At 35.3% G+C, this 22,932-nt stretch overlaps 1 protein-coding gene and 1 pseudogene across 1 annotated transcript; both read left to right on the top strand.

Annotated features, from left to right (window-relative positions):
• Window positions 1–325: 325 nt before the first annotated feature.
• Window positions 326–18,105, top strand: LOC113750384 (annotated as a pseudogene).
• A 3,358-nt stretch (window positions 18,106–21,463) lies between these two features.
• Window positions 21,464–21,967, top strand: LOC113750385 (immune-associated nucleotide-binding protein 9-like). Its single transcript, XM_027294364.1, has 2 exons — window positions 21,464–21,674; window positions 21,792–21,967. Exons 1-2 carry the CDS (start codon window positions 21,464–21,466, stop codon window positions 21,965–21,967), a joined length of 387 nt encoding a protein of 128 aa, XP_027150165.1.
• Window positions 21,968–22,932: the final 965 nt, after the last annotated feature.

Genomic DNA, 22,932 nt, shown 5'->3' on the forward strand with positions numbered 1-22,932 from the left:
AAATAGTACATTTTACAAATTTTCTTTTGTTATTTTTTATTATTTTTGTTTAGCATACTTTTTTTTATATTATTAACAGTTTTTAGAATATTAAATGCTTTAAAATTTGCGTCTCACCGAGACCGTGACCGATATGCCGAGACCGATGTGGAACGTTCCGGGCCGCGACCGCGACTTTGAACCATGGATCATGGACGTTTATAGACAGCAGTCTAGCACCTAATATTGATCCTTCTTTGTAGTTAAACATCTCCGCTCATACTTTAGAGTGAATCATGGCCACCGAATTCAATAGTTAAACAAAATCTGAGTGTTTTCTGGAGTTATGGATCAAGTCCTAACTCTAGCCTCTCTTCAGATAGATTTGAAGGAGATTCTTCGTCAATGGGCTATAATTGGATTTTCAGCTGCCACAGTTCAGTGTGTTGAAAGACACACACTCGAATCATGGGAATTTAGTTCAAACCTTGATATTACAAAGACAAGCGGGAGAAAAGCAAAGGAAATTGGGTTAATTGTAGGCTTGACAGCAGCTGGAGCAATCTTACTTGCAGGTGGAGTAATAGCAATTGTAGTTTTAAGGAGAAAAATACAATCTGCAAAGGGGAACCCAGAGATGGCTGCCAACTTGACAAGTTCTATTAACGATGATTTTGAAAGGAGGACAGGACCAAAAAAGTTTTGTTGCAAAGATCTTGCTTCAGCTACTAATAACTTCTCAAACGAGAGAAAGTTGGGTGAGGGAGGATTTGGAGAGGTTTATGAAGGTCAATTCATTGATTTGAATAAGTAGTCTGAGGTGGAGTAAAGTTCACAAGTAGTCTGAGGCATCGAAATTTGGTCCAGCTTATCGGCTGGTGCCATGATCAAAATGAGTTCTTGCTCGTCTATGAATTCATGCCAAATGGAAGCCTGGATACTCGTCTATTTGGCAGGAAAAATCTTCTGAGTTAGGAGCGTGAGATACAAAATAGCAATTGGGTTGGCATCTGCTTTGCTGTATCTTCATCAAGAATGGGAACAATGTGTGATACACAAGGATATCAAATCAAGTAACGTAATGCTAGATTCAAATTTTAATGCCAAGCTTGGAGATTTTGGCTTGGCTAGACTTATGAACCATGAACTAAGCCACAAACAACAGGTTTGGCTGGAACGTTTGGCTACTTAGCCCCTGAATATGTAAGCACAGGCAGGCCTAGCAAGGAGTCCGATGTACATAGTATTTTAACATGGGCTCAACTGATTGTATAAATGTTTACCTCAATAGAAGTATCTTTGTGTCTAGTCATGGCTCAACATTCTGTTAGGATCCTGATGGTTTGTTGCTATGACATGTATGACTCGTTAGAGGTTGAAATTGAAGGGGAAAAATTGACAATCGAGGAGAGTAACTATAGAACTAGATGCCATTGCTAAATCAACAGTAAGACATGGTAATTACTAATAGCTAATTAACATATTTTTTATGCTCAATTATGCTCTTTCTTCTGTCAACATAGAAAGAAAACTTTTTAGGAAATTTCATATTTCACTCCTTATGTACGTTAACATAGACTTGGGCCCTAGTACTGTGAAAGTTTGATTCAACAAATATGTGCTCATTTTTTAAAAGATTTTTTTATTAATATGTGCACATTTTAAGATGCACATACATTTAAGTACTCGATTAATCACTCCATGTTTTCAATTTCAAATCAAATCGTGGCTGGAGTTATTGGGACCAATTTAGTACTTAATTAATATTTTAGGATGCACATAGATGTAAGCACTTGATTAATCGCTACACGTCTTGCTTTTATTATTATAGTGGGAGTTATTCCATATATTGCCTAATGTAAAATAGATAGTGAATTTGTTTCTACCTTTTGTTGAATCTTTTTTCACAATGTGATAGATAATTTGGTAAGTTAATGATTTTTTTCATGATGTAAAATATGATTAACCTTAGAAAGGATGAACACCACTACATTAAGGAGCGTCTCCCACAAATTCTGCAATACAAAGAAGGAGGAACAACCTGTATTGCAATAACAAAAAATCAGAAAAAAAAAAACACAAATGAAGAACAAAATCTTTGAAAAAACTAAGGAAGCTGATACACTGAAAAACACATGCCAACAATACTGATAAACACCTCTATTTGTTTAGCATTTGACATTTCTTTCCACTTCAACCCACAAAATAGCACATAACCTATTACTACCGCCAATGTCGAGAAATTTCTAAATTTATGATGAAATTTAAAATTTTTCTACAAATGGGGCTTTTTGAGTGTAGCATTCCGTCTAAGTGATGTTCGCATTTGCAAAATGTGAGTTCACTAAGTTCGCATTTCGCAAATGCGATTTATTATTGAATTTCTGATTTTGCAAAAATTAAAAAAAAAATTTACTTCAGACCTCGCATTTGTCAAATGCGAGGTTACCTTGTCAAAAGGTTAGGCAGCCCCACATTTGACAAATGCGAGGTCAGCACTGCATATGCGAGATTTGAAACCTTTTAATGTTTTAATATTAATAAATTCAAGCTCATTAGAAAGCTTCTGTCACTGGACAATAGCATCTTCTTCCGTCACTAGCATTTCAGCATCTTCTTCCGTCATTGGACAATAACATCAGAAAGCTTACCTTATTCACCGAAAGATGGCTGTAGCTTCAACATTTTCCGGTCTCCGTTTTGCAGCTTTCCGGGGATTCAAGTTTCTGGCTAGAGCTTCTGAAATGACCAGAGTTGGACTCCTTCCCTCCAACAGCTGCACTCGTGATGAATGCTGCTACTTCCGAGGATTTCAATGACGGATTTGGGATGCAATTTCCCCTCAATTTGTATTTCCCAATTTTGTCGTTTATTAGGATTTTCTGGTTAAATGAGTCAAAGAAAGGACTGAGGTTGAAGGAGCTGGGTTTCGTTTTTGACCGACAGACAAAGGACCTCGCATTTCTCAAATGCAAGGTCTATTTAAAAAAAATGCTACCTGGCTTTTTGTTAGCTCGCATTTGCTGAATGCGAGCTAAGCTAGTTCGCATTCAGCAATTGCGAACCACCTGATTTTAGAAATCACCCTACAAATAGTCTCTCTTGTAGAAAAACTTTTTTTTCATAATAATTTAAGAATTTCCTCCGCCAATGTCACAAGAAGAAGTATACTTGGTGGAACAATAGCATATTCAATACTCAGCCAAGCAAGACATAGGATAGAGTCAAAGTTTGCAGGAGGTAGATAAGGGAGGCGGAGAGGATGTTGGAGGTGGGAAGAAAGTTGTTGGAGGAGCAGACAGGTACATTAAGGGTAAGGGAAAGGGGAAGGGTGGTGTAGACACCAAATCTTTCCCAAAAATTTTGTAAATTTTTATTATTTCTTTGTTTAGATCATTGTTTAAATAATCATTTTTATTTTTATTTTTGCAGGAAAAAGCTGAAAATAAAAGAAGGAAAAACAGGAAATGAAAAATATGGTTTTGGCAAAAAAAAAAAAACTGTCTTCTGCATTTTTTTTGTACCAGCACATGAATGTTGCAGCTGCAAATTTTATCCATTTCCACTCTTTTTTTTTGGCATTTTTCTTTCCCTTCAAGCCCCCCAGTACAAGGCCACCTAACCTTAATCCGAATCATTAAGAATCTTCCGGAGTCAAAGCCATCTAATGTCTCTAAAATTGCAGCAAAATCTGGTTTTTTTGGGAGCCATTGATATGAGGGTTCAGCAACCCTTGTTTCATATAAAAAGGCTTCAAAAACTTAGCATTGGGGTAAGAAAACAAGTAGAGAGCGGTGGGGGGAAAGGAAAAACAGCAAAAAAGAGAGAAAACAGAGAGAGAAGAAGAAGAAAAAAGAGCAAAAAATTTTGAGCCAGGGTTGAGCGTCCTACCTCCTTCATGAACAAAATCCAATCTCGATTTTAGTCCTTTAGGTGTGTTCTTTATTTCTACACAATCTATGGTAGTAAAGGGACAAATTTCATTCATACAACTTTCAGAGAAAACCTCTTTAAGATCATCAAATCCGGGCTTGAAGTCTCAGCATTGTAAGTTCTTGAAGCCAGTTTCCAAGAAACTTTCAACTTCATCTTTCTGATCTTGGATCCATCTTTCTTTGAGGTTTACTGCTTTTACTCATTTCCTTGTCAAAGGTGGTTCCTTTTTACTCATTTCCTCTTCATATTAGTCTGAATTCTCACCCAATATGTTAAAATTTTTCTTACACTTGTGCTTGTTTTTTCTTCTCTTGATGTTTTTCTTCCTTTTATGAACCACTAGTTCAGGTTTCTGTTGTAATCTTGAGTAGAATATAATATTTAGATAAAGATTGTGTGTTAATGATGAGGTTTGCATGACCTTATATATTTTGAATCTGAATCTTCTTAGGAAATAATTTGAGAACGTTTGCAGTGCTTGAAGAGTTGTAGAAGAAAATTGCCGAAAGAACAGGCTTCGAAGCTTGCATGGATAAAATCTGGAAAATTACAATCCGACCCTCATTTTTCATATAATTGTACTATGGCCCCAAATCTGGAAAAATTGAACCAATTTTGCCCATCTTAAGTTTTAATCCTCTTTTTCATGTTTTAAATGTGTTTTTGAGCAAATTATTCCTGGATTTTAACACATAATGAGGCCTTAATAATTTTTGGAAAGATTTATTGTCTTGTTGGGTTTAGTAAATAGTTTAAGAATTTGGGTAATGTTATTTGGTTGTAGAGCTGTTAATCGAACCGGGCAACTCGCGAGCCGAGCTCGACCCGGCTCGATAAGGGCTCGGCTCGGCTCGTTAACAGAGAGAAACGAGCCGAGCTCAAGCTCTAATGAGTACTCGTTTATTAAACGAGCCGAGCAAGCTCGGCTCGTATAAGCTCGGTAGGCTCGAAAGATAGGGACATTTTCGTCATTTCAGCGTGTATGTGGTACACTAACTCACTAAGTCATCTCCCGTCTGCTGTAGCCCTAATTCCTCTTTTCCTCTTTTGGTATTTCGTTTTCCCGTCCCACAGGCCAGAGTCGTCACCCCGCAGCCGCACCCCAATCCCCGCAGCCCCCATTCTCACCGCCAAGCGCCATCCTCAATTCTCACCCCACCCCGCAGCCTCCACTCTCACCATCAGCCTCCATTCTCCTAATTTTTTCTTTTCCCCTTTCTGTCAACTTTTTTCCCATTCCACACCTGCAGCCGCAGCCGCAACTGCACCCTTTTGACAAAAGCAGCCCACTGAATCAAGCGACTGAATTCCTTCCTTGGCCAGTAGCTCGCCTGATTCTTGCCACCGTCACTGACTCATCATACGGAGCAGCCATACGGAGCCACCTCGGTAGAGCCAGGGGCCTCTACCATACCCCGATTCACTGCATTCTGGTAAGTAGTGACCCCGATTCTTTTTTTCTTTTTTTTTCCTTTTCTTTCTTTGTTTTTGGGTTCAAGAATTTAAATTTCAATCAATTTAACAAGCACACATGTATCGAGCAGATTAGAATGTGCTTGGTGATTATATACTGATTGTTGTATCTGAAAAAGATGGTATTGAAGACTGGCAAATATACTAGTAAATTAATAGTGAATGTCGAAATTGTCTTCAAGTACTGTTTTTTTTTTCTGGAGTGTTTGTTACAATATTTATATAGAATGATTATTGTTCACATTCATCGAAATTGTTCTATTTTCTATCGCTGGAGTTGGATGTTGACGTTAATAAACGAGATAATGTTTTTGGCCCTATGGTTGTTTCCAAGTTTTGCACTAATTAATTGGCCAAGGATGGTAACATCTGCATCAGTAGGTTCCTGCTGATTGCTATTTGGGTCATTAGTTTGTTTAATTAGTTTTTCTTTTTGTGGTAAGAGATGTGTGTTTAATTGGTACCAGTTCCTCTGATTTCCGTCTACTTAATTTCTTTTTTTTTTTTCCTTTTCTTGAAAATTAGCTAGCAAATTTAGTATAGATATCCACACACACACATATACTGGGACCATTATATGAAGACGTGGGAAAAATTGCAACTCCGATTGCTATTCGATTATTGGTCTGGGCAAAGCCTGAGCATAGCAAATTTTAACAACCTATGGCTTGATATGCATCACTCTGTACATCATTCATTGAATTAGCTTGATGAATTTGGTCAAGTTAATTACGATTAATCATAAGTTCCTTTAAGAAGATGAATGAATGGCAATAATTAATGCCACTGCCACTTAGACACTTACTGTCCAATATGTAAAAATCTTGGATAGCTGTCCCCATACAGCTCTGGGCTAGCCTGCTAGAATTAAATGAATTTAGGATCTATATATGGCTCCGCAGTCTTCATGGCCTAAAGAATAAGTCTCGCGTAAGTAACTAATTGGATGTTTTTGTTGTTGTTACAGTTTCCTTATATCTGATTTTGAAGAATTTTATAACTTTCTTACTTTTGTTTTGTAGGAATCACTTGATGCGGCCGAATCAATCACATTTGAGGAAGTTGAACTTCCTGAATCATTCACGAGCTGATTTGGTGGCTGTTGATGTTGCTTGGTGGCTTCTGATATGTTTGGTGGCTGTTTATGTAAACTTTTGATGTTGTAATCTGATATTTGGTTTGGACATGTTATCTGATATGTTTGGGGGCTGTTTATGTAAACTTTTCATGTTGTAATCTGATATTTGGTTTGGACATGTTATCTGATATGTTGGTGCCTGTTTATGTAAACTTTTCATGTTCTAATCTGATATTTGGTTTGGATATGTTAATTGATATGTTTTGGACATGTTGTAATCTGATTTGGTTTGGATATTGTAATCTGAGTTTTTATATTCGACCTGGCTTGCAATATTTGTCTTCAATTCGAGCTTGTGGAATTGAAGATGATATATTAAGGAATGTGCTCTTCTTTTGTCCGGCTAAATATGAGTTTGCCAGGAACTGATATGCTCTCACCCGTAAACGAGCTCGAGCTCGAGCAACTCGGCTCGAGTTCGTCTCGAGTTCGAGCTCGAGCTTCGAGCTCGACAAGACCGGCTCGATCTCAAACTCGTGTTCGAGCTCGAGCTCGAGCTCTCTACCTGTATATCGAGTCGAGCTCGAGCGCCTTGTGAAGCTCGAATTAGTAATAGAGCGAGTTCGAACCGAGCTCGATTGTCCTATGCTCGAGCTCGACTCCGCTCGTTTAACAGCTCTATTTGGTTGGCCTTTAGAGTGTGGGTTTGTTTTTATTTTCTTTGGGTTTTAATGTGGGCTTGAGAGGCCAAAACCCCAAACTTTTCGGTTGGGTTTGTTTGGATTGGGAGCTGGGCTGAACCCTAAACTTTATAATAATTATAATTTGACCCCAAAAACTTGTCTTAATTTTTGCAATTAAGTCCCTAACAGTTTTAATTTCTTAAATACAAGTTACTTTTCTTCTTTAATTGTTAATTATACTTCATTTAAGTGTTTTTATTGGTAGATTTCATGATTATTTCCATTTCTTTATAATTAAATTGGTGTCTTGATTATTTTGTTGATTTTGGAGCATAAATATGACAAATTTCACCCCATTTTGTTGATTTTGTTTATGTGCTCCAATGTGTTTTTTATGTGTAATTGCATGTTTTAAGTGCTTTTAATTACTCATTTTATTCATTTTAAGTAACAATTTTGAGAGGCATTTAAATGCCAATTTGTAATAGATAGATGTTCAAGACATGTATTTAACTAGACTATATAATAGATATATTTTAATTTTGTCAAAAATGTAATAGTTAGATAAATGTAATAGTTAGGTTATTATTTTTTCATATTCCCCCTTAAATTGTAGTTAGGATCCCAAATGTAATAGTTAGGTCTTTATATGCGTTTCTTTGCTTGTATGCTTGCAGGCTTGTATGCTTATATGTTTATTCACTTTCTTTAGGATCTTTGCATCTAGATATCATGTCTACGTGTTATGTGCTCTATGTGCTTTACATGTTTACTTACTTTAATTATGTTTTATATGATTTATTTAGTTATAATAAATGCATGAAATCACCACACTAGTCCAATGCTAGTTGTGGCCTTGTTTCCCGATTTCTCACTAGTCCAACGCTAATGAGGACTTATAGAAATGGGTTAATCAAATGCAAAACCCTTCAGATCGTTTTTGCACTAGATTCACATTTTTTGCGTGACATTCATCACATTTCATACATGTTTTTCATTTTTAAGCCATTTTCTCATCTTACATGATATTTCTTCTATATATTATCTCATTTACCCCTATGTGCATGAAACATAACATTTAGACTTGCATTCTATTTAAGAAAATAAAAATAGGCTAATCCATTTGCTTGATTAAATTAGGAGAGTCACTTTTTAAATATGGGAAATGAACAAGTGTGCCTTCTTAACCTTAGCACGCTCTCATCCCCTTTATAAAAAGAAAAATTGAGTAACAAATCTTAGTTCTCCGTACCCGTTATATTGCATTCCTCTCTTTTAGATCATGTATATTTATATATTATAATTTTTCTTTTCTTCTAGTCTCATCTTTTGCATATTCGTGACATCTTCTAAGAATCATTCTAGGCATTACAATTAATGTGATTTGTACCAATTAAACTTTGAAGAGATATTTCAACCCTCTCGATATCCTTTAGATCTAGATTTGCAGCAATGTAGAAACATCCAAATGTGATAAGTTTTATAGACTACATTAGAAAAATTTTCGACTAAATCTCGCAACTAACCTTGGTTAGGTTGAAATGGTGCCTTAAGTTTGATCCTATCGAATCTTTGCCTCCCCTTTCTTCAACCGTGACTCCCGAACCCTCTTCTCTTGTTTTCAAAGATTTGGAGTCGTCTAAAAAGGATTTTATCTATTTTTTATTAAAAATATATTTTTAGATGACTTGTTACAGATAAATTCAATATCAAGTGGCGACTCCTTTTTTTTCTTAAAAACTCTTTTTAAACTATTATTTTGGACTCAAATCGTCGCACTTTTTAAGTCCCATTTTAAGCCCTCTTTTTTCTTTTATTTTTCAAAAACTCATTTTTTTAATTCATTCAAAATTAATCAAAAATTCTTTTTTTCTAACGCCATAAATTTTAGTATTTATTTTCAAAAAATGGGGCACGATAGGTGGAATGGAGAAAGGGAAGGAAAGAGGGGGTAGGGCTGAGAAATGGCTGGAGGTGGGGAGGAGATTGGTGGAAAAGGAGCGGGCGAGTAAGGAAAGCAAAAGGGTGGTGGTGGGGGGTGGAACGGAGAAGGGGAAGGATACAGAGAGCACGGCGGCAGAGGGAGGCACAGAGAAGGTTGGAGGCAGGGAGTTTGTTGGTGGAGGAGTGGAGAAAGATGGGATAGGACGTCGGCATCTTTTGGCTTTTTCAAATGCGTCAAAAAGAAACAAAAAAATTAGGAAAGCATTACATATCGAGACACAGCAAACCAATTTTTTTTTAATGCAAGGCAGAATTAGTGTATTGAGACTACCGCCTGTCAAAAACTTTTTAACAATCTATTAATTCATACAAGTAGGTGGGACATAGTGAATTTCTCTTTTATTTTCTTTTTCGAAGCAAATCGCGGTTGCCTTTTATACTCTTTTTAACTCATTTCTTCTTGGTCGACTTAACTCCTCTCGATTTTATCAATTGTATATTCAACTTACTCTAACATATTATCCTTACCTTTACAAAATTAGTAAGATTAAAATGAGATCAATAGTCATTATCTTTTGTTTTGTAAACCATGGCGAGATTATTATGTGTTTACCAATCACCTATCTACCTATTTATCTATAATTAGTTTCTTTACCAACGACAATATATAAATTAAATGGTGGGTACAGGTCGAATACCCGTCCTACAAGATACATATTTAACATGGTAATTTGTGTGTTAACAAAAGCCCATTCATAATAAATAGTTGTCAAAACATTTGCTCCAGATACATAAAAATAATTGCAAATGAGCTTAAACAAACAAATGTTCATGACTTCATTCATGGTGCGTATAGACAATTATATTATAGGACATGACATCAATTTAAAGGGAAGTAGGTTATTTGAGATAAATCTTGCTTGTTGTTTCAATATCATTAGAAAGTCTAGAGCTACTTTCAGAAAGAGAAAAGGTAAAAATTGGATAAGCTTAATGGTTATAAATAAATAAATAAAACACACACAGAGATTTAAATCGAAAGAACATAACCACTTATTTATTTCTATTTTGCTTTCCCTCTTAGTAGTGTACAACAAAAGAAGGGTTCTTGCAAAGATGGCGGAAATGTTCGTTGCCACTAACCTCAGAGATGACATAGTAGAGGAGGCATAGGCACAGAGCTGTATGTAGCCTGAAAGCAACAAGGCATTGCTGTGTCTTTCTTGCTTTGCTATTACCTCTAGTAGAGATGCTCCACGCAGATAGTGTAATTAATCTACTAGTGACCATTTTAGCCCCTGGTTGTAATTCCAGAGTTTGCACTTTGTAGCAAATATTGACATTAAGCATAAGAAATATTAAGGCGGTAACTGTACTTTAACATGTTTTAGTTTTTTCAAATTAAGTCATCTAGAAAATATTTGAAAAACCAACGTGAAGTAATTTAACGCTAATCGAAATGGATCATTTGTTTTTTGTAATGTTCTTGCACTTCACTCATTATTCTTCTCATGGTCAACCATTCCAATGACTTTTTTTTTCTTTTTAAAGATTGAATAGGAGAAAAATTGGTTTTGCTCACTTGCTTGGTGACTGGTGAGCTTATCGAGTTTGAAACAGAACCCTTTTCTAGATTCGTCTTCCTTCATTTGAATCTTGTAACTTTTACATTAGTGAAGTTAAATGATGAATGGAGTTCAATTCCGCCAAATTAAATTGAGTTATTAGTATTATTGTTAGCTATTGTGACTTGTGGCATTCCAAGGGTTTTGTTAACCCTAAAATTAGCCTATGTCAATTAAGTACTTTTAGTCGGTTACATTAAATTAATGCAACTCCTCATATGCTTTCTCGCGGATAGGGCTACCTCAAATTATCTAAGTTGTCATAAACATCAACTAAAGACTACCCTTTTTTTTTAATCCTTGGGAAGGTCATAGACCCTTACAAAGAAACCAAGCGGGGTGTAGCAACTCCATTACATCTAAGGCAAGTAGGGACCTCAGAGAACTTTGTGGAACTTCAAATCTTGTAACACCTGCCTGCATTTGAAGACTCATCTTGGGTAGATTGTCAGTGTACGAATTGCTCTCCCTCTATGGAAGGACCAATCTGCATTCCCAATCTCTGTATAGCCTATCTTGCACCATTCTGATTAAGTTGTAGTGGGGGCTTTCCTTAATCAAATGAATTCCTACTTTAGAATCAGATTCTACCAATATCTTCTTTGCACCCTTTTCCCATGCTAAATCTAGCCCATGAATTATTGACCAGAGCTCTGCCACTATGTGACTGGCCGTTTCAATATTCACAAGAAAACCACCTAGCCAACAACCCAGCTCGTCTCTCAGTAGACCACCTGCTCGAATTACCAAGGTTCCCTATCGCCACCCCATCTACATTCAACTTTATCCAACCCGTGAGTACTTTTCAGTGGTTGTGTAGAAGTTATCAAGAAGTTCTAAGCAGGGAAAAAAGCAGTATGTAACTAAAGTGAAGGTCATAGTAGTTTGAGAAATCGAATTTAGTCCAGCTCATGGGGTGGTGCCATGATCAAAATGAGTTCTTGCTTTTCTGTGAATTCAAGCCAAATGGAAGCCTAGATTCTCATCTATTTGGCAGGAAAATCTTCTAAGCTGGAGTGTGAGATACAAAATAGCAATTGGGTTGGCATCTACTTTGCTGTATCTTCTTGAAGAATGGGAACAATGTGTGATACACCGGGATATCAAATCAAGTAACGTAATGCTAGATTTTTTTTTTAGTTCTATTTGGAGGGTACGTAATGCTAGATTCAAATTTTAATGCCAAGCTTGGAGATTTTGGCTTGGCTAGACTTGTGGACCTTGAACTGGGACCACAAACGTCCGACTTGGCTGGAAAGTTTGGCTACTTAGCCTTTGAATATGTAAGCACAGGCAGGCCTAGTAAGGAGTCCGATGTATATAGCTCTGGGGTGATTGCTTTAGAAATTGCCAGTGGAAGGAAGTCAACCCATCCAATGTCAGACACATGAGAAATCCAAAACAGGACTCCTAGAATGGGTTTGGGACCTGTATGGATCACCAAAACTTTCATCAGCTATGGACAGGAGGTTAAAAAAGGATCTTGATCTTAAACAAGCTGAGTGTTTGTTGATAGTAGGCTTGTGATGTGCTCATCCAGACCGCAGTCTAAGGCCATTCATAAAACAGGTTCAAGCCCTCAGTTTTGAGGCAACACTTCCTAAGCTTCCACCCAAAGTGCCAGTGTCAATCTATGATGTTCCAATTATTAGTTCTTCAGCGGAGCCTTTAATAACTTGCAGAAGCCCTTTTCAGCCAAGATTTGATGCCCGATTGCATGCTTTTTTTTTGTTCTTCATTTTCCGTTGCTCTGTTTCACTATTTTTTTTTCTCCCGAATGGGTATATTCAACTTGGTATACTTGTGGCTTTTTTGTTTTGTCCGCCATTGATGCGTCATTCTTGGGTCGATGTGACTTGGTTTCTTGGTTGTGTTTTTTGGGGTTGCATGGTGGGTGAATATTGATGCTTGGTACTTGGTAGTAGTAGTTATGTTGTCATTTATCAACCGATTAATTCTCGTCTCCCTCCCTGAACCCGCCCATGAGAACCCTTCCGACGGTGGTGGAACCACTAACGGCAAAGGCCGTTCTTCTTTTGCGAAGAGTTTAAAGGTGGATTTGGTGAAGCTTACCACCTTCCAGGGCAGCGGTGGCGGAGAACTATGAGTGGTCACAGGGCTGAGGAGTAGTGGCGCCACCACCGCTACTACTTCTCTGAGCAATGAGAAGAAAGGAAGAGCAGAATTTTTGGTATTACACTGCAAGAGGTCGAGAGGATTTCTTGGCTACTTCTGGTTGTATACCACCTCGTAGCCCTCCTTACATATTTCTACTAATTCTTGAACTTCTTGAACTTATGTTTTACTGTATAATCTTTGGGACATAGGTATGCAATTTTTTGAGAAAGAGTAAATAATTTTTATCCAATTGAGTTTTGGGTCCTCTTCAACCATTTTGATCTTCTATTTTTTTCCTTTGCTTGGTTCGGTGCAGTTTTTAATTTATTATATTTTAATTCTTCAATTTTGGTTTCTTGGGAGGGCTATTTGATTCGATTTTGCTATTATGGGCTGCATCATATCCTAGTTTATAAAAGGAACCGGGCTGTGCAAGCACAGCCTCGGCCCACTTATAAAATTCTAGCTAAAATTCATCACATTATAATTTGCTTTCAAATGAAGAGCAATAATAATTATCAAAAAATGAGTCTAAAATATAAAGTTTGTTTTTAGTGGAATGTTCCAAAAGTTTGTTCCAACTTGCTTATCCTGATGCAGTAGAGATTTATCTTACAGTATTGCATAGACAATATCTTGCTGTATTATATAAACAAATAATAGCAAAGAATTCAAAAATCAAATACATGAGAATTGAGAAATGCAAAATCAGTTCAATGTTAACATAAATGATATATGCTTCATAAAGCTCAAATATCATGTTATTATAATTACAAATACATAAAATTTCACCACTATTTCTTTCTCAAACAAGACACCATCACGTAAAAACTTCCATCTTACAAATTCACAACAAAACTTGCAAGAAATTCGAACGGGAGGCTTTTCAATACATAAAAAGGGTACAAAAATTCAATACTAAAGAATTACTAAAAAAAGTGCAAGATTCAATTATACATTGAAAAGGAACTATAACACCATAATTGCAAAATACAAATTTTGCATTTAGATTTAAAACAAACCTCACAAAAGGAGATTCAGCTTGCAAAACTAAAATAATGGAAGCTTAATGAATATCAAGGATATCAAACTAAAATAAAAATATGCACCATGGTAATAGGATAAAGAGGCAAAAAAAAAGAAAAATGATAAAGGCTAAATAAAATACAGTTAACGAAAAGAAACTTAAATCCATATTTGGTAACGTTAAATGGGAAAAAAATAGGAACATACCAGACAGTAGGAGTAGTGGTGGCAAAAGATCTATTGCCTATGTTTCTCTTAAAAAATAGAGATGATTATAATCATGATTTTTGAACAAAGGAAGAAAAGAAACATCCATTCTCGTACAAGAAAAAAAATACATTCAATTAATTTTAGAGGAAAAAGGAAAAGATGCATCGATTGAGTGGAAGAAGGAAATGCGGAGAAAAATTAGGATGAAGGAAAAAAAGAAGGGGAAAAGCAAAATATTGGATTAAAGAGTTAAATTGATGGAGGAAGAAGTGACAGTAAAAATCAGTTGATTGTTGCAATACTGTTATGAAACAATTAAATGGGAGTGAATGTCCATTAAACTCTCCTATGTTTATTAAGCTTATTTATTTCTATTGAATACGTCCAAAGATAAAAGAATATGGATGATAGTTTGATCTCCCTATACAATTAATTTGTAACCCCTTAGTGTATCTATAAATAGAGGTGCATTCTTGATCGTTTTTGAGTGAATAGAAGAAATAATAGTTCTATACTTTATTGGCTTCTCTCTATTTTGTTTTATCCCACATCTTGTTATTTCATTAGTTTTATAACACGTTACCAGCATGAGACTTTATTTCTAGGCAATTGTGAATCACAAGACTCTATCGAGATTCTGCCAATATCAAATCAACAATTGGGTATTTTTCCGAACAACTTTTGACTACATATTGAGGTAAATTTCTAACTTATAAATCTATTTCAATTTCTTATGGCTAACCTTACAAAACAAGAATTCGTACCTCTTGATATTTCTGGAAAAAATTATTTATCATGGGTATTGGATGTTGAAATTCATCTTGAAGCAATGGGTCTTGGTAACACTATTGTTGAAAAAAATGAATCGTCAAACCAAGACCGTGCCAAAGTTATGATTTTCCTTCGTCATCATTTAGATGAAGGATTAAAAATAGAGTATCTTACTGTTAAAAATTCTCTTGTCTTTTGGAGAGATTTGGAAGAAAGATTCGACCACCTGAAGTTGGTCGTTCTTCCAAAAATCCGATATGATTGGCTTCACTTACGGCTACAAGATTTTAAATCTGTCAACGAATATAATTCAGTCATGTTCAGAATTACTTCTCAATTATCATTATGTGGCGAAAAAATCACCGATGAAAATATGTTGAAAAAAATATTTTCTACTTTTCATGTCTCTAACATGCTCCTGCAGCAGCAACATCGAGAGAAGGGATTTAAAAAATATTCTAAACTCATTGTATGCCTTCTCTTGGCTGAACAAAATAATGAATTATTGCTGAAAAACCATTATTCTTGACCGACTGGTACAAGTCCATTCCCTAAAACGAATGCGACTCAATTTCAAAATTCTGGTCGAGGTCGTGGACGTGGTCGTAGAAGTGGCCGTGGACGTGATCGTAGTAGATTTGTGCCTCGTGAAAATTATAATCGTGGCAAACAACAAAATATTCCCCAAAAGAGGAATAATAACTATGATCAGAAAAATGGAGAAAAGAAAGTTTATGAAGAAAAATGCTATCGGTGTGGCATGGAAGGTCATTGGTCCCGTACCTGTCGTACGGCTGACCACCTTGTTGACCTTTATCAAGCATTTTTGAAAAAGAAAGACAAAAATGTCGAGACAAATTTTATCGACCAAAAGAATGATTTTGATGATGGGGATGATGTTGATATGACACACCTCAATGTAACTGATTTCTTTGAACATCCTGAAGATGTCAACAAATACTCTATGATTGTTTAGATATTTTATGATGCTTTATATCTTTCATGTAATTTTCTTTTTATTTAATATTTATTTTCGCATCTTTATTAATATTTATTTTTGTTTGAAATTTTCTTCCTGAAGAAGAAATGGATGTCAAATATTTGGGATTAAATAATAATGATGATGACATTTGTCTCATTGATAGTGCTACTACGCACACTATATTGAAAAATAAAAAATATTTTTCAAATAGGAGAGACAAGTGTTAATACCATTAGTGGTAGTGCAAAATTGATTGAAGGTTCCGGAAGAGCCATTCTATTTCTCCCTGAAGGAACTAAAATTGTCATAAATAATACACCACTCTCTCCCAAGTCTCGAAGAAATTTATTGAGTTTTAGAGATATCCGCCAAAATGGATATCACACCGAGACAATTAATGAGATAAATGGTGAATTTTTATTAATTACAAATACCATTTCTGGAAAGAAATGTGTATTAGAAAAATTACCTTCACTTTCTTCTGGTTTATAGTATGCACAAATTAGTGCAGTTGAAATTCATCATCTAGTAGACCAGAAGTCTATTCATCTCAATGATTTTATAATTTGGCATGATCGTCTCGGACATCCTGGATCTATAATGATGAGACGAATAATCGAGAATTTGCATGGCCACTTATTGAAAAATCAAAAGGTATTAAAAGCAAATGAATTCTCCTGTGTTGCTTGCTCCCAAGGAAAATTAATTATTAGACCATCACAAGTTAAAGTTGGGACTGAATCCCCTACATTTCTAGAACGAATTCATGGTGATATATGTGGACCTGTAGATCCACCATGTAGACCATTTCGATGTTTTATGGTGCTAATTGATGCATCAACTAGATGGTCACATGTATGTTTATTATCTACTCGCAACCTGGCGTTTGTGAGATTGCTCGCTCAAATAATTAAGTTGCGAGCACAATTTCTAGATTATCCAATAAAGAAAATTCGTCTAGATAATACTGGTGAATATTCGTCACATGCTTTTGACGAGTATTGCATGTCCATTGGAATAACTGTTGAACATCCTGTAGCCTATATGCACACACAAAATAGTCTAGCCGAGTCATTTATTAAAAGGTTTCAATTAATTGCTAGACAATTGTTGATGAAATCTAAGCTTCCTTCATCTGCTTGGGGACATGCTATATTACATGCAGCAACACTTGTGAGAATTAGGCTGACAAGTTATCATACTTATTCTCCCTTACAATTGACTTTTGGTTATGAGCCAAATATTTCACATTTACGAATATTTGGTTGTGCAGTTTATGTTCCAATTGCACCGCCCCAACGTCGTAAATTGGGTCCCCAAAGAAGATTGGGAATATATGTCGGGTATGAATCACCTTCTATAGTTAAGTATATTGAGTCATTGACAGGTAATTTATTTACTGCAAGATTTGTATATTGTAATTTTGATGAATCACATTTCCTGACATTAGGGGAAGGAAAAGATCAACCGAAAAAGGAAATCATTTGAGAAAATTTCATTGAATTTCCCGGATCCTCGTACAAAAGAATGTGAACTAGAAGTTCAAAAGATCATACATTTGCAAAATATTGGAAATCAATTGCCGGATGCATTTAGTGACTCCAGAAGAGTCACAAGATCACATATTCCTGCTGAAAATGCTCCGATTAAAATAAATGTCCCTGAAGGACAAATCACAAGTGCTAATGAATCTAAAACACGCCTGAAACATGGGAGACCTCTTGGGTCCAAAAATAAAAATCCTAGAAAGAAAAGAGGATCAAATGAATCCATAATTAGTGACAAAATTCAACCTCCTGAAGAGGTTGCTCCCGAAGAGTCAACTCCTGAAGAGAATGAAATTATAGAAAATTCAATAAATTTTGTCACTACAAGAAAAAGTTGGAACCGAAGAGAAATAATTGTTGATGATACTTTTGCATATAATGTAGCACTTGATATTATGGTAGAGGACGAGAATCATGAGCCTACATCGGTTGATGAATGTCGACGTAGAAATGATTGGTCAAAATGGAAAGATGCGATAAAATCTGAATTAGATTCACTGGTTAAAAGGCAAGTTTTTGGACCTGTAGTTCAAACACCTGAAGGTGTAAAGCCAGTTGGATATAAATGGGTATTCGTGAGAAAAATGAATGAAAAGAATGAAATTGTGAGATATAAAGCAAGACTTGTAGCCCAAGGTTTTTCACAAAGACCTGGATTTAATTATGATGAAACGTATTCACCTGTAATGGATGCAATCACATTTAGATATCTTGTGAGTTTTACAGTGCATGAAAAACTAGAAATGCATCTGATGGACGTTGTCACTACTTATTTGTATGGAAATCTTGAAAATGATATTTACATGAGAATCCCTGAAGGATTCAACATGCCTGAAGCATGTAAATCAAATCCTAGAGATGTGTATTCTATTAAATTACAAAGGTCTTTGTATGGGTTCAAGCAATCTGGACGTATGTGGTATAACCGCCTCAATGAATGTTTAACTAAAGAAGATTATATCAATGACCCAATATGTCCATGTGTTTTTATCAAGAAAAATGGGTCAAATTTTGTGATAATTACTATATATATTGATGACCTAAATTTGATTGGAACTTCTGAAGAGATCCAAAAGACTATCGACTATTTGAAGAAAGAATTTGAGATCAAAGATTTTGGAAAGACAAAATTCTGCCCTGGTTTGCAAATTGAGCATTTAGAAGGTGAAATTTTTGTCCATCAAACTGCTTATACCCAGAAGGTATTAAAGCAATTTTATATGGATAAAGCACATACATTAAGTACCCCAATGGTCGTCAGATCACTAGATCCTAATAAGGATCCTTTTAGACCATGAGAGGAAGATGAAGAGATACTTGATCCTGAAGTGCCATATCTCAGTGCAATTGGTGCACAATGTATCTTGCTAATTGTACAAGATCTGATATATCATGTGCGGTGAATTTATTAGCAAGATTTAGTTCCTTGCCTACAAGACGACATTGGAATGGTATTAAACATAGTTTTCGCTATCTCCAAGAAACAATTGATCTTGGTTTGTTTTATTCAAATAAATCCAAACCTGAATTACTTGGTTATGCTGATGCTGGGTATTTTTCTGACCCACATAAAGCACGATCTCAGACTGGCTATTTCTTTACTTGTGGCGGTACAGCCATTTCTTGGCGTTCTACAAAACAATCCTTAACTGCCACTTCATCAAATCATGCTGAAATAATAGCAATTCATGAGGCCAGTCAAGAATGCGTTTGGTTAAGATCAATTACCCACTACATCCGGAAGAGCTGTGGGTTATCCTCCGAGAAGGAAAATCCTTCAACAATTTTATATGAAGATAATGCAGCTTGTATAGCTCAATTAAAAGGAGAATATATTAAAGGAGATAGGACGAAACACATTTCACCAAAATTTTTCTTTACTCATGATTTACAGAAGAATGGTGAGATTGATGTGTTACAAATCCGATCAAATAATAATTTGGCAGATTTGTTTACCAAGGTATTGCCGACTGCTACATTTGAGAAACTGGTGAAGAATATTGGAATGCATCGGCTAAAAGATTTCAAATAATGTTTGCATCAGGGGGAGAAATTATTACACAAGAATAGTGTACTCTTTTTCCTTCACTAGGGTTTTTGGTCCCACTGGGTTTTTCCCTAATAAGGTTTTAACGAGACATATTCTTTGTGTAATGGACATCCAAGGGAGAGTGTTATGAAATAATTAAATGGGAGTGAATGTCCATTAAACTCTCCTATGTTTATTAAGCTTATTTATTTCTATTGAATCCGTCCAAAGATAAAAGAATATGGATGACGGTTTGATCTCCCTATACAATTAATTTATAACCCCTCAGTGTATCTATAAATAGAGGTGCATTCTTGATCGTTTTTGAGTGAATAGAAGAAATAATAGTTCTATACTTTATTGGCTTCTCTCTATTTTGTTTTATTCCACATCTTGTTATTTCATTAGTTTTATAACAAATACCTCTATAATTAACAATAATCACCTAAAAAAAATAGTAAGAAAATAATCGCAGTGTAATTAATTATAAAGAAAAAAATTGAAGGGGAAAAAGGAAAGATGAATAAAAAAGAGGGAGATGAGGGTTGAAGGCAAAGGCAGAAAGAAGAAGAAGAGAAAAATTAAGAGGAGTGATATTTATGATTTTTGACTAACCGAAGAAAATAGTGGAGCAAAAATTCAACTAAAAATAAAATTTGCCACTTGTCAAAAATATAGTCAATACATGTGTCAAAAAGATGGGTTGATGTAGTAAATTGACTTTTTTCTTATATACAAGGTAGATATAGATAAGGTATGTATGTTGAAAGTAGATAATGACATACCTTCAAAAGTCACTTCTACCGCAAACTTACAAATTTATATGTGGAAATCTGATTACAAGATGCCATCGTCTTAATGCAGTGATCTATTGTGTGGAAAATGGTTCAATAGGCATTGTTAATCATGTGGGCTGTAGTTGATTATGCTTTGTATATTATCTTGACAGAATTGGACAGGAGTGGGTAGTTTGTTATTCTTAGTTTCAATGTTTTAAAACCTAACTCGGACCGCCTAATCGAACCAGTTGAACTGTTGACCGGTCTTCTTTCCGATATGGGTTTATTTAAAAACCAATAAGTATTAATTTACATTTAAACCAGTTGAACCGTCCAATTCAACCACTGACCAATTGACTCGAAACTGTTTTGTGACAACATTCAGTATCCAACCTTAATTAAGCCAACAACTTTGAATTTGATCAACTAATTTCATTGGTGACATTCCAAATTTAATAGTTGACCAATTACCCATGCATAATTATCTCCAATTATTAGGCAATAACAATTATTGTCTTATTCTATTCATTTCTCTCTCTCCTCCATAATTACATATTAACTCTTATTTAACATTTATAACATATAATTGACTGTATTAGTTTTTTTTTAAATCTTGAATGCATTTCATTTTTTTTTGTTAATGCCTTTTAAGCGTTTCAATCTTTATCATATAAACTAGTACTCATATAATTTAGAAAAATTAAAAATATATGAAATAATACTATTTAAAATCCTTTAACTTATAAAAGCTATTTTTGAGTCTCAAACAAATAATATACTACTTAGAATAATAGAATAAGAATTGAAGTGATTATATTTAACAATATGCCTTAAGTTTCCACAAATATTTGTTTGTTTTTTAGATGTTTAATATTTATTAATAATATCTATGACATCACAGATTAATAACGATCAGTCCAACGGTTGAACCAGTGACCTTTGACCCATTCGTTTTCTGGTCAATGAACAGTCTGGGTTTCGAACCTTGCCTAATTTGATTAGATAAAGGTTTGGTTCTGTGGAAAGTGCTACTTCTAGTTTCTAATTGGTTTGAACTTGTGACCTTGAGCATTGATGTTGCTTATTGTTTAACCTAGCCCCTTATCTTGAAATCAGTAATGGTCTTGTTCTTAATCAAAAAAAGACGTGGCTGTATTGCTAGATAAATTTCAGAATGTCATGCTTTATAGATTTCTGTGATTGGATGTGTATTTTGACCAAAATATTGAATTCTTGGGGTGGTAACAAGTCTTGTGGGCTTTTCTTACAGATTTTCTATGACAATGAGTGGAAATTTTGGAAATTCTGTTGATTATGATGGGGAGCGTGGCTTTGCTTCAGATGGGGTACGAACATTTGTTCTGGTTGGGCATACAGGTAGGGGAAAGAGTGCAACAGGTAACAGCAAACTCGGAAGAAACGCTTTCAAGTCATTGTCTCTCTGTCAAAGCGTGACAAGAACTTCTGAGCTACAGAGTACTGTGTTGCAAGATGGTCAGATTGTCAACGTCATAGACATACCAGCTATGCTAATGATTACAATTGAAATGTGAATGAGGAAAGGATCCCTTAAAAATTAGAATGGTTAATTTTTTTTTGAAAATGATACAGGTTTGTTTGACATCATGGTTGAACCTGAAGTCATTTGGAATGAGATAGTCGGATGTTTTGGCATGGCCAAGGATGGCATCCATGCCGTCCTTGTAGTCGTCTCAACCAGAGCAGGTTTTTTAAGACGTGAAGGAGCTGTTATTGAGACCTTGCAGAAGTTTTTGGTAGCAAGATAAGTGATCATATGATTGTGGTTTTCACGGGAGATGCTGAACTCGACGGAAATGAGCTCACCCTGGACAATTATATAGGATGTTCAGAACCTCTAAAAGTAAGTGTGCTATCTGATTTCTTTCATTTTATATTAATGAATTGGTCACTAAGTGTTTCAAAGAGATGTATCATGATGTGCAGGTCTTTAACTGTGATTTAGTTATGAGGCTATTGGATGTTTCTACATTATGCTGCTTGGTTTCCTTGTGTTGTTATAAGTATTTTTAGTTGTGAATCCTAACATGTTAAACTTTATTTGTGGACCTTCAATAAGAGTATCTTATGCATCGCATTTGAACAATTATCTTGACAGCATTTCAAATTTTATACAATCAAACTGAATCCTCACAAAGCTTGACAATTTCATGTCATAGTCGACTTAGCTTTTTTCCATTTGGTAATCATCTGTTTTCCAACATTGATTTATATGCTTTTTTTGTTGCTGAATTTTAGGAGTAGCTATGAGATAAGTTCATTGGCTACCTAATAAAGTTGTTATAATCGTGATCAATGAAAATAGGCGAATTTGCTTAGCACCAAGTCAAATTTGGGATCAACTCTTTGACACTTTCTGCAATCTTTTGCACTTATGGTTTGTCACTTGCCAACTTATGAGATAGATTTACTTGCAATTACTAACAATGTCTAGAGGACTTTTTGACTGGCATTTTTGCTACTATCAGCCTGTTTGATAGCAAAAACTTGACGGGTTTTCACTTTAAGTGCAAGTTTAATTCCGATTTTACACCCGTTGGACTGCAAGTATACAGGTCGCAATTTTAGTACAAGATGCGTATCGGGTCGATCCCACGAGGAGCAATTTAAACAATTACTAAGCCCCTGTTCTCTCTATTATTTAGACTTACAATTAATTTTTGAGCAGAGAAAGTCTAATGCTGTAATCTACAATCTGATGATATACAAATCT

Source organism: Coffea eugenioides, chromosome 10, assembly GCF_003713205.1.
Source record: "Coffea eugenioides isolate CCC68of chromosome 10, Ceug_1.0, whole genome shotgun sequence".
NCBI classification, from domain to species: Eukaryota; Viridiplantae; Streptophyta; class Magnoliopsida; order Gentianales; family Rubiaceae; genus Coffea; species Coffea eugenioides.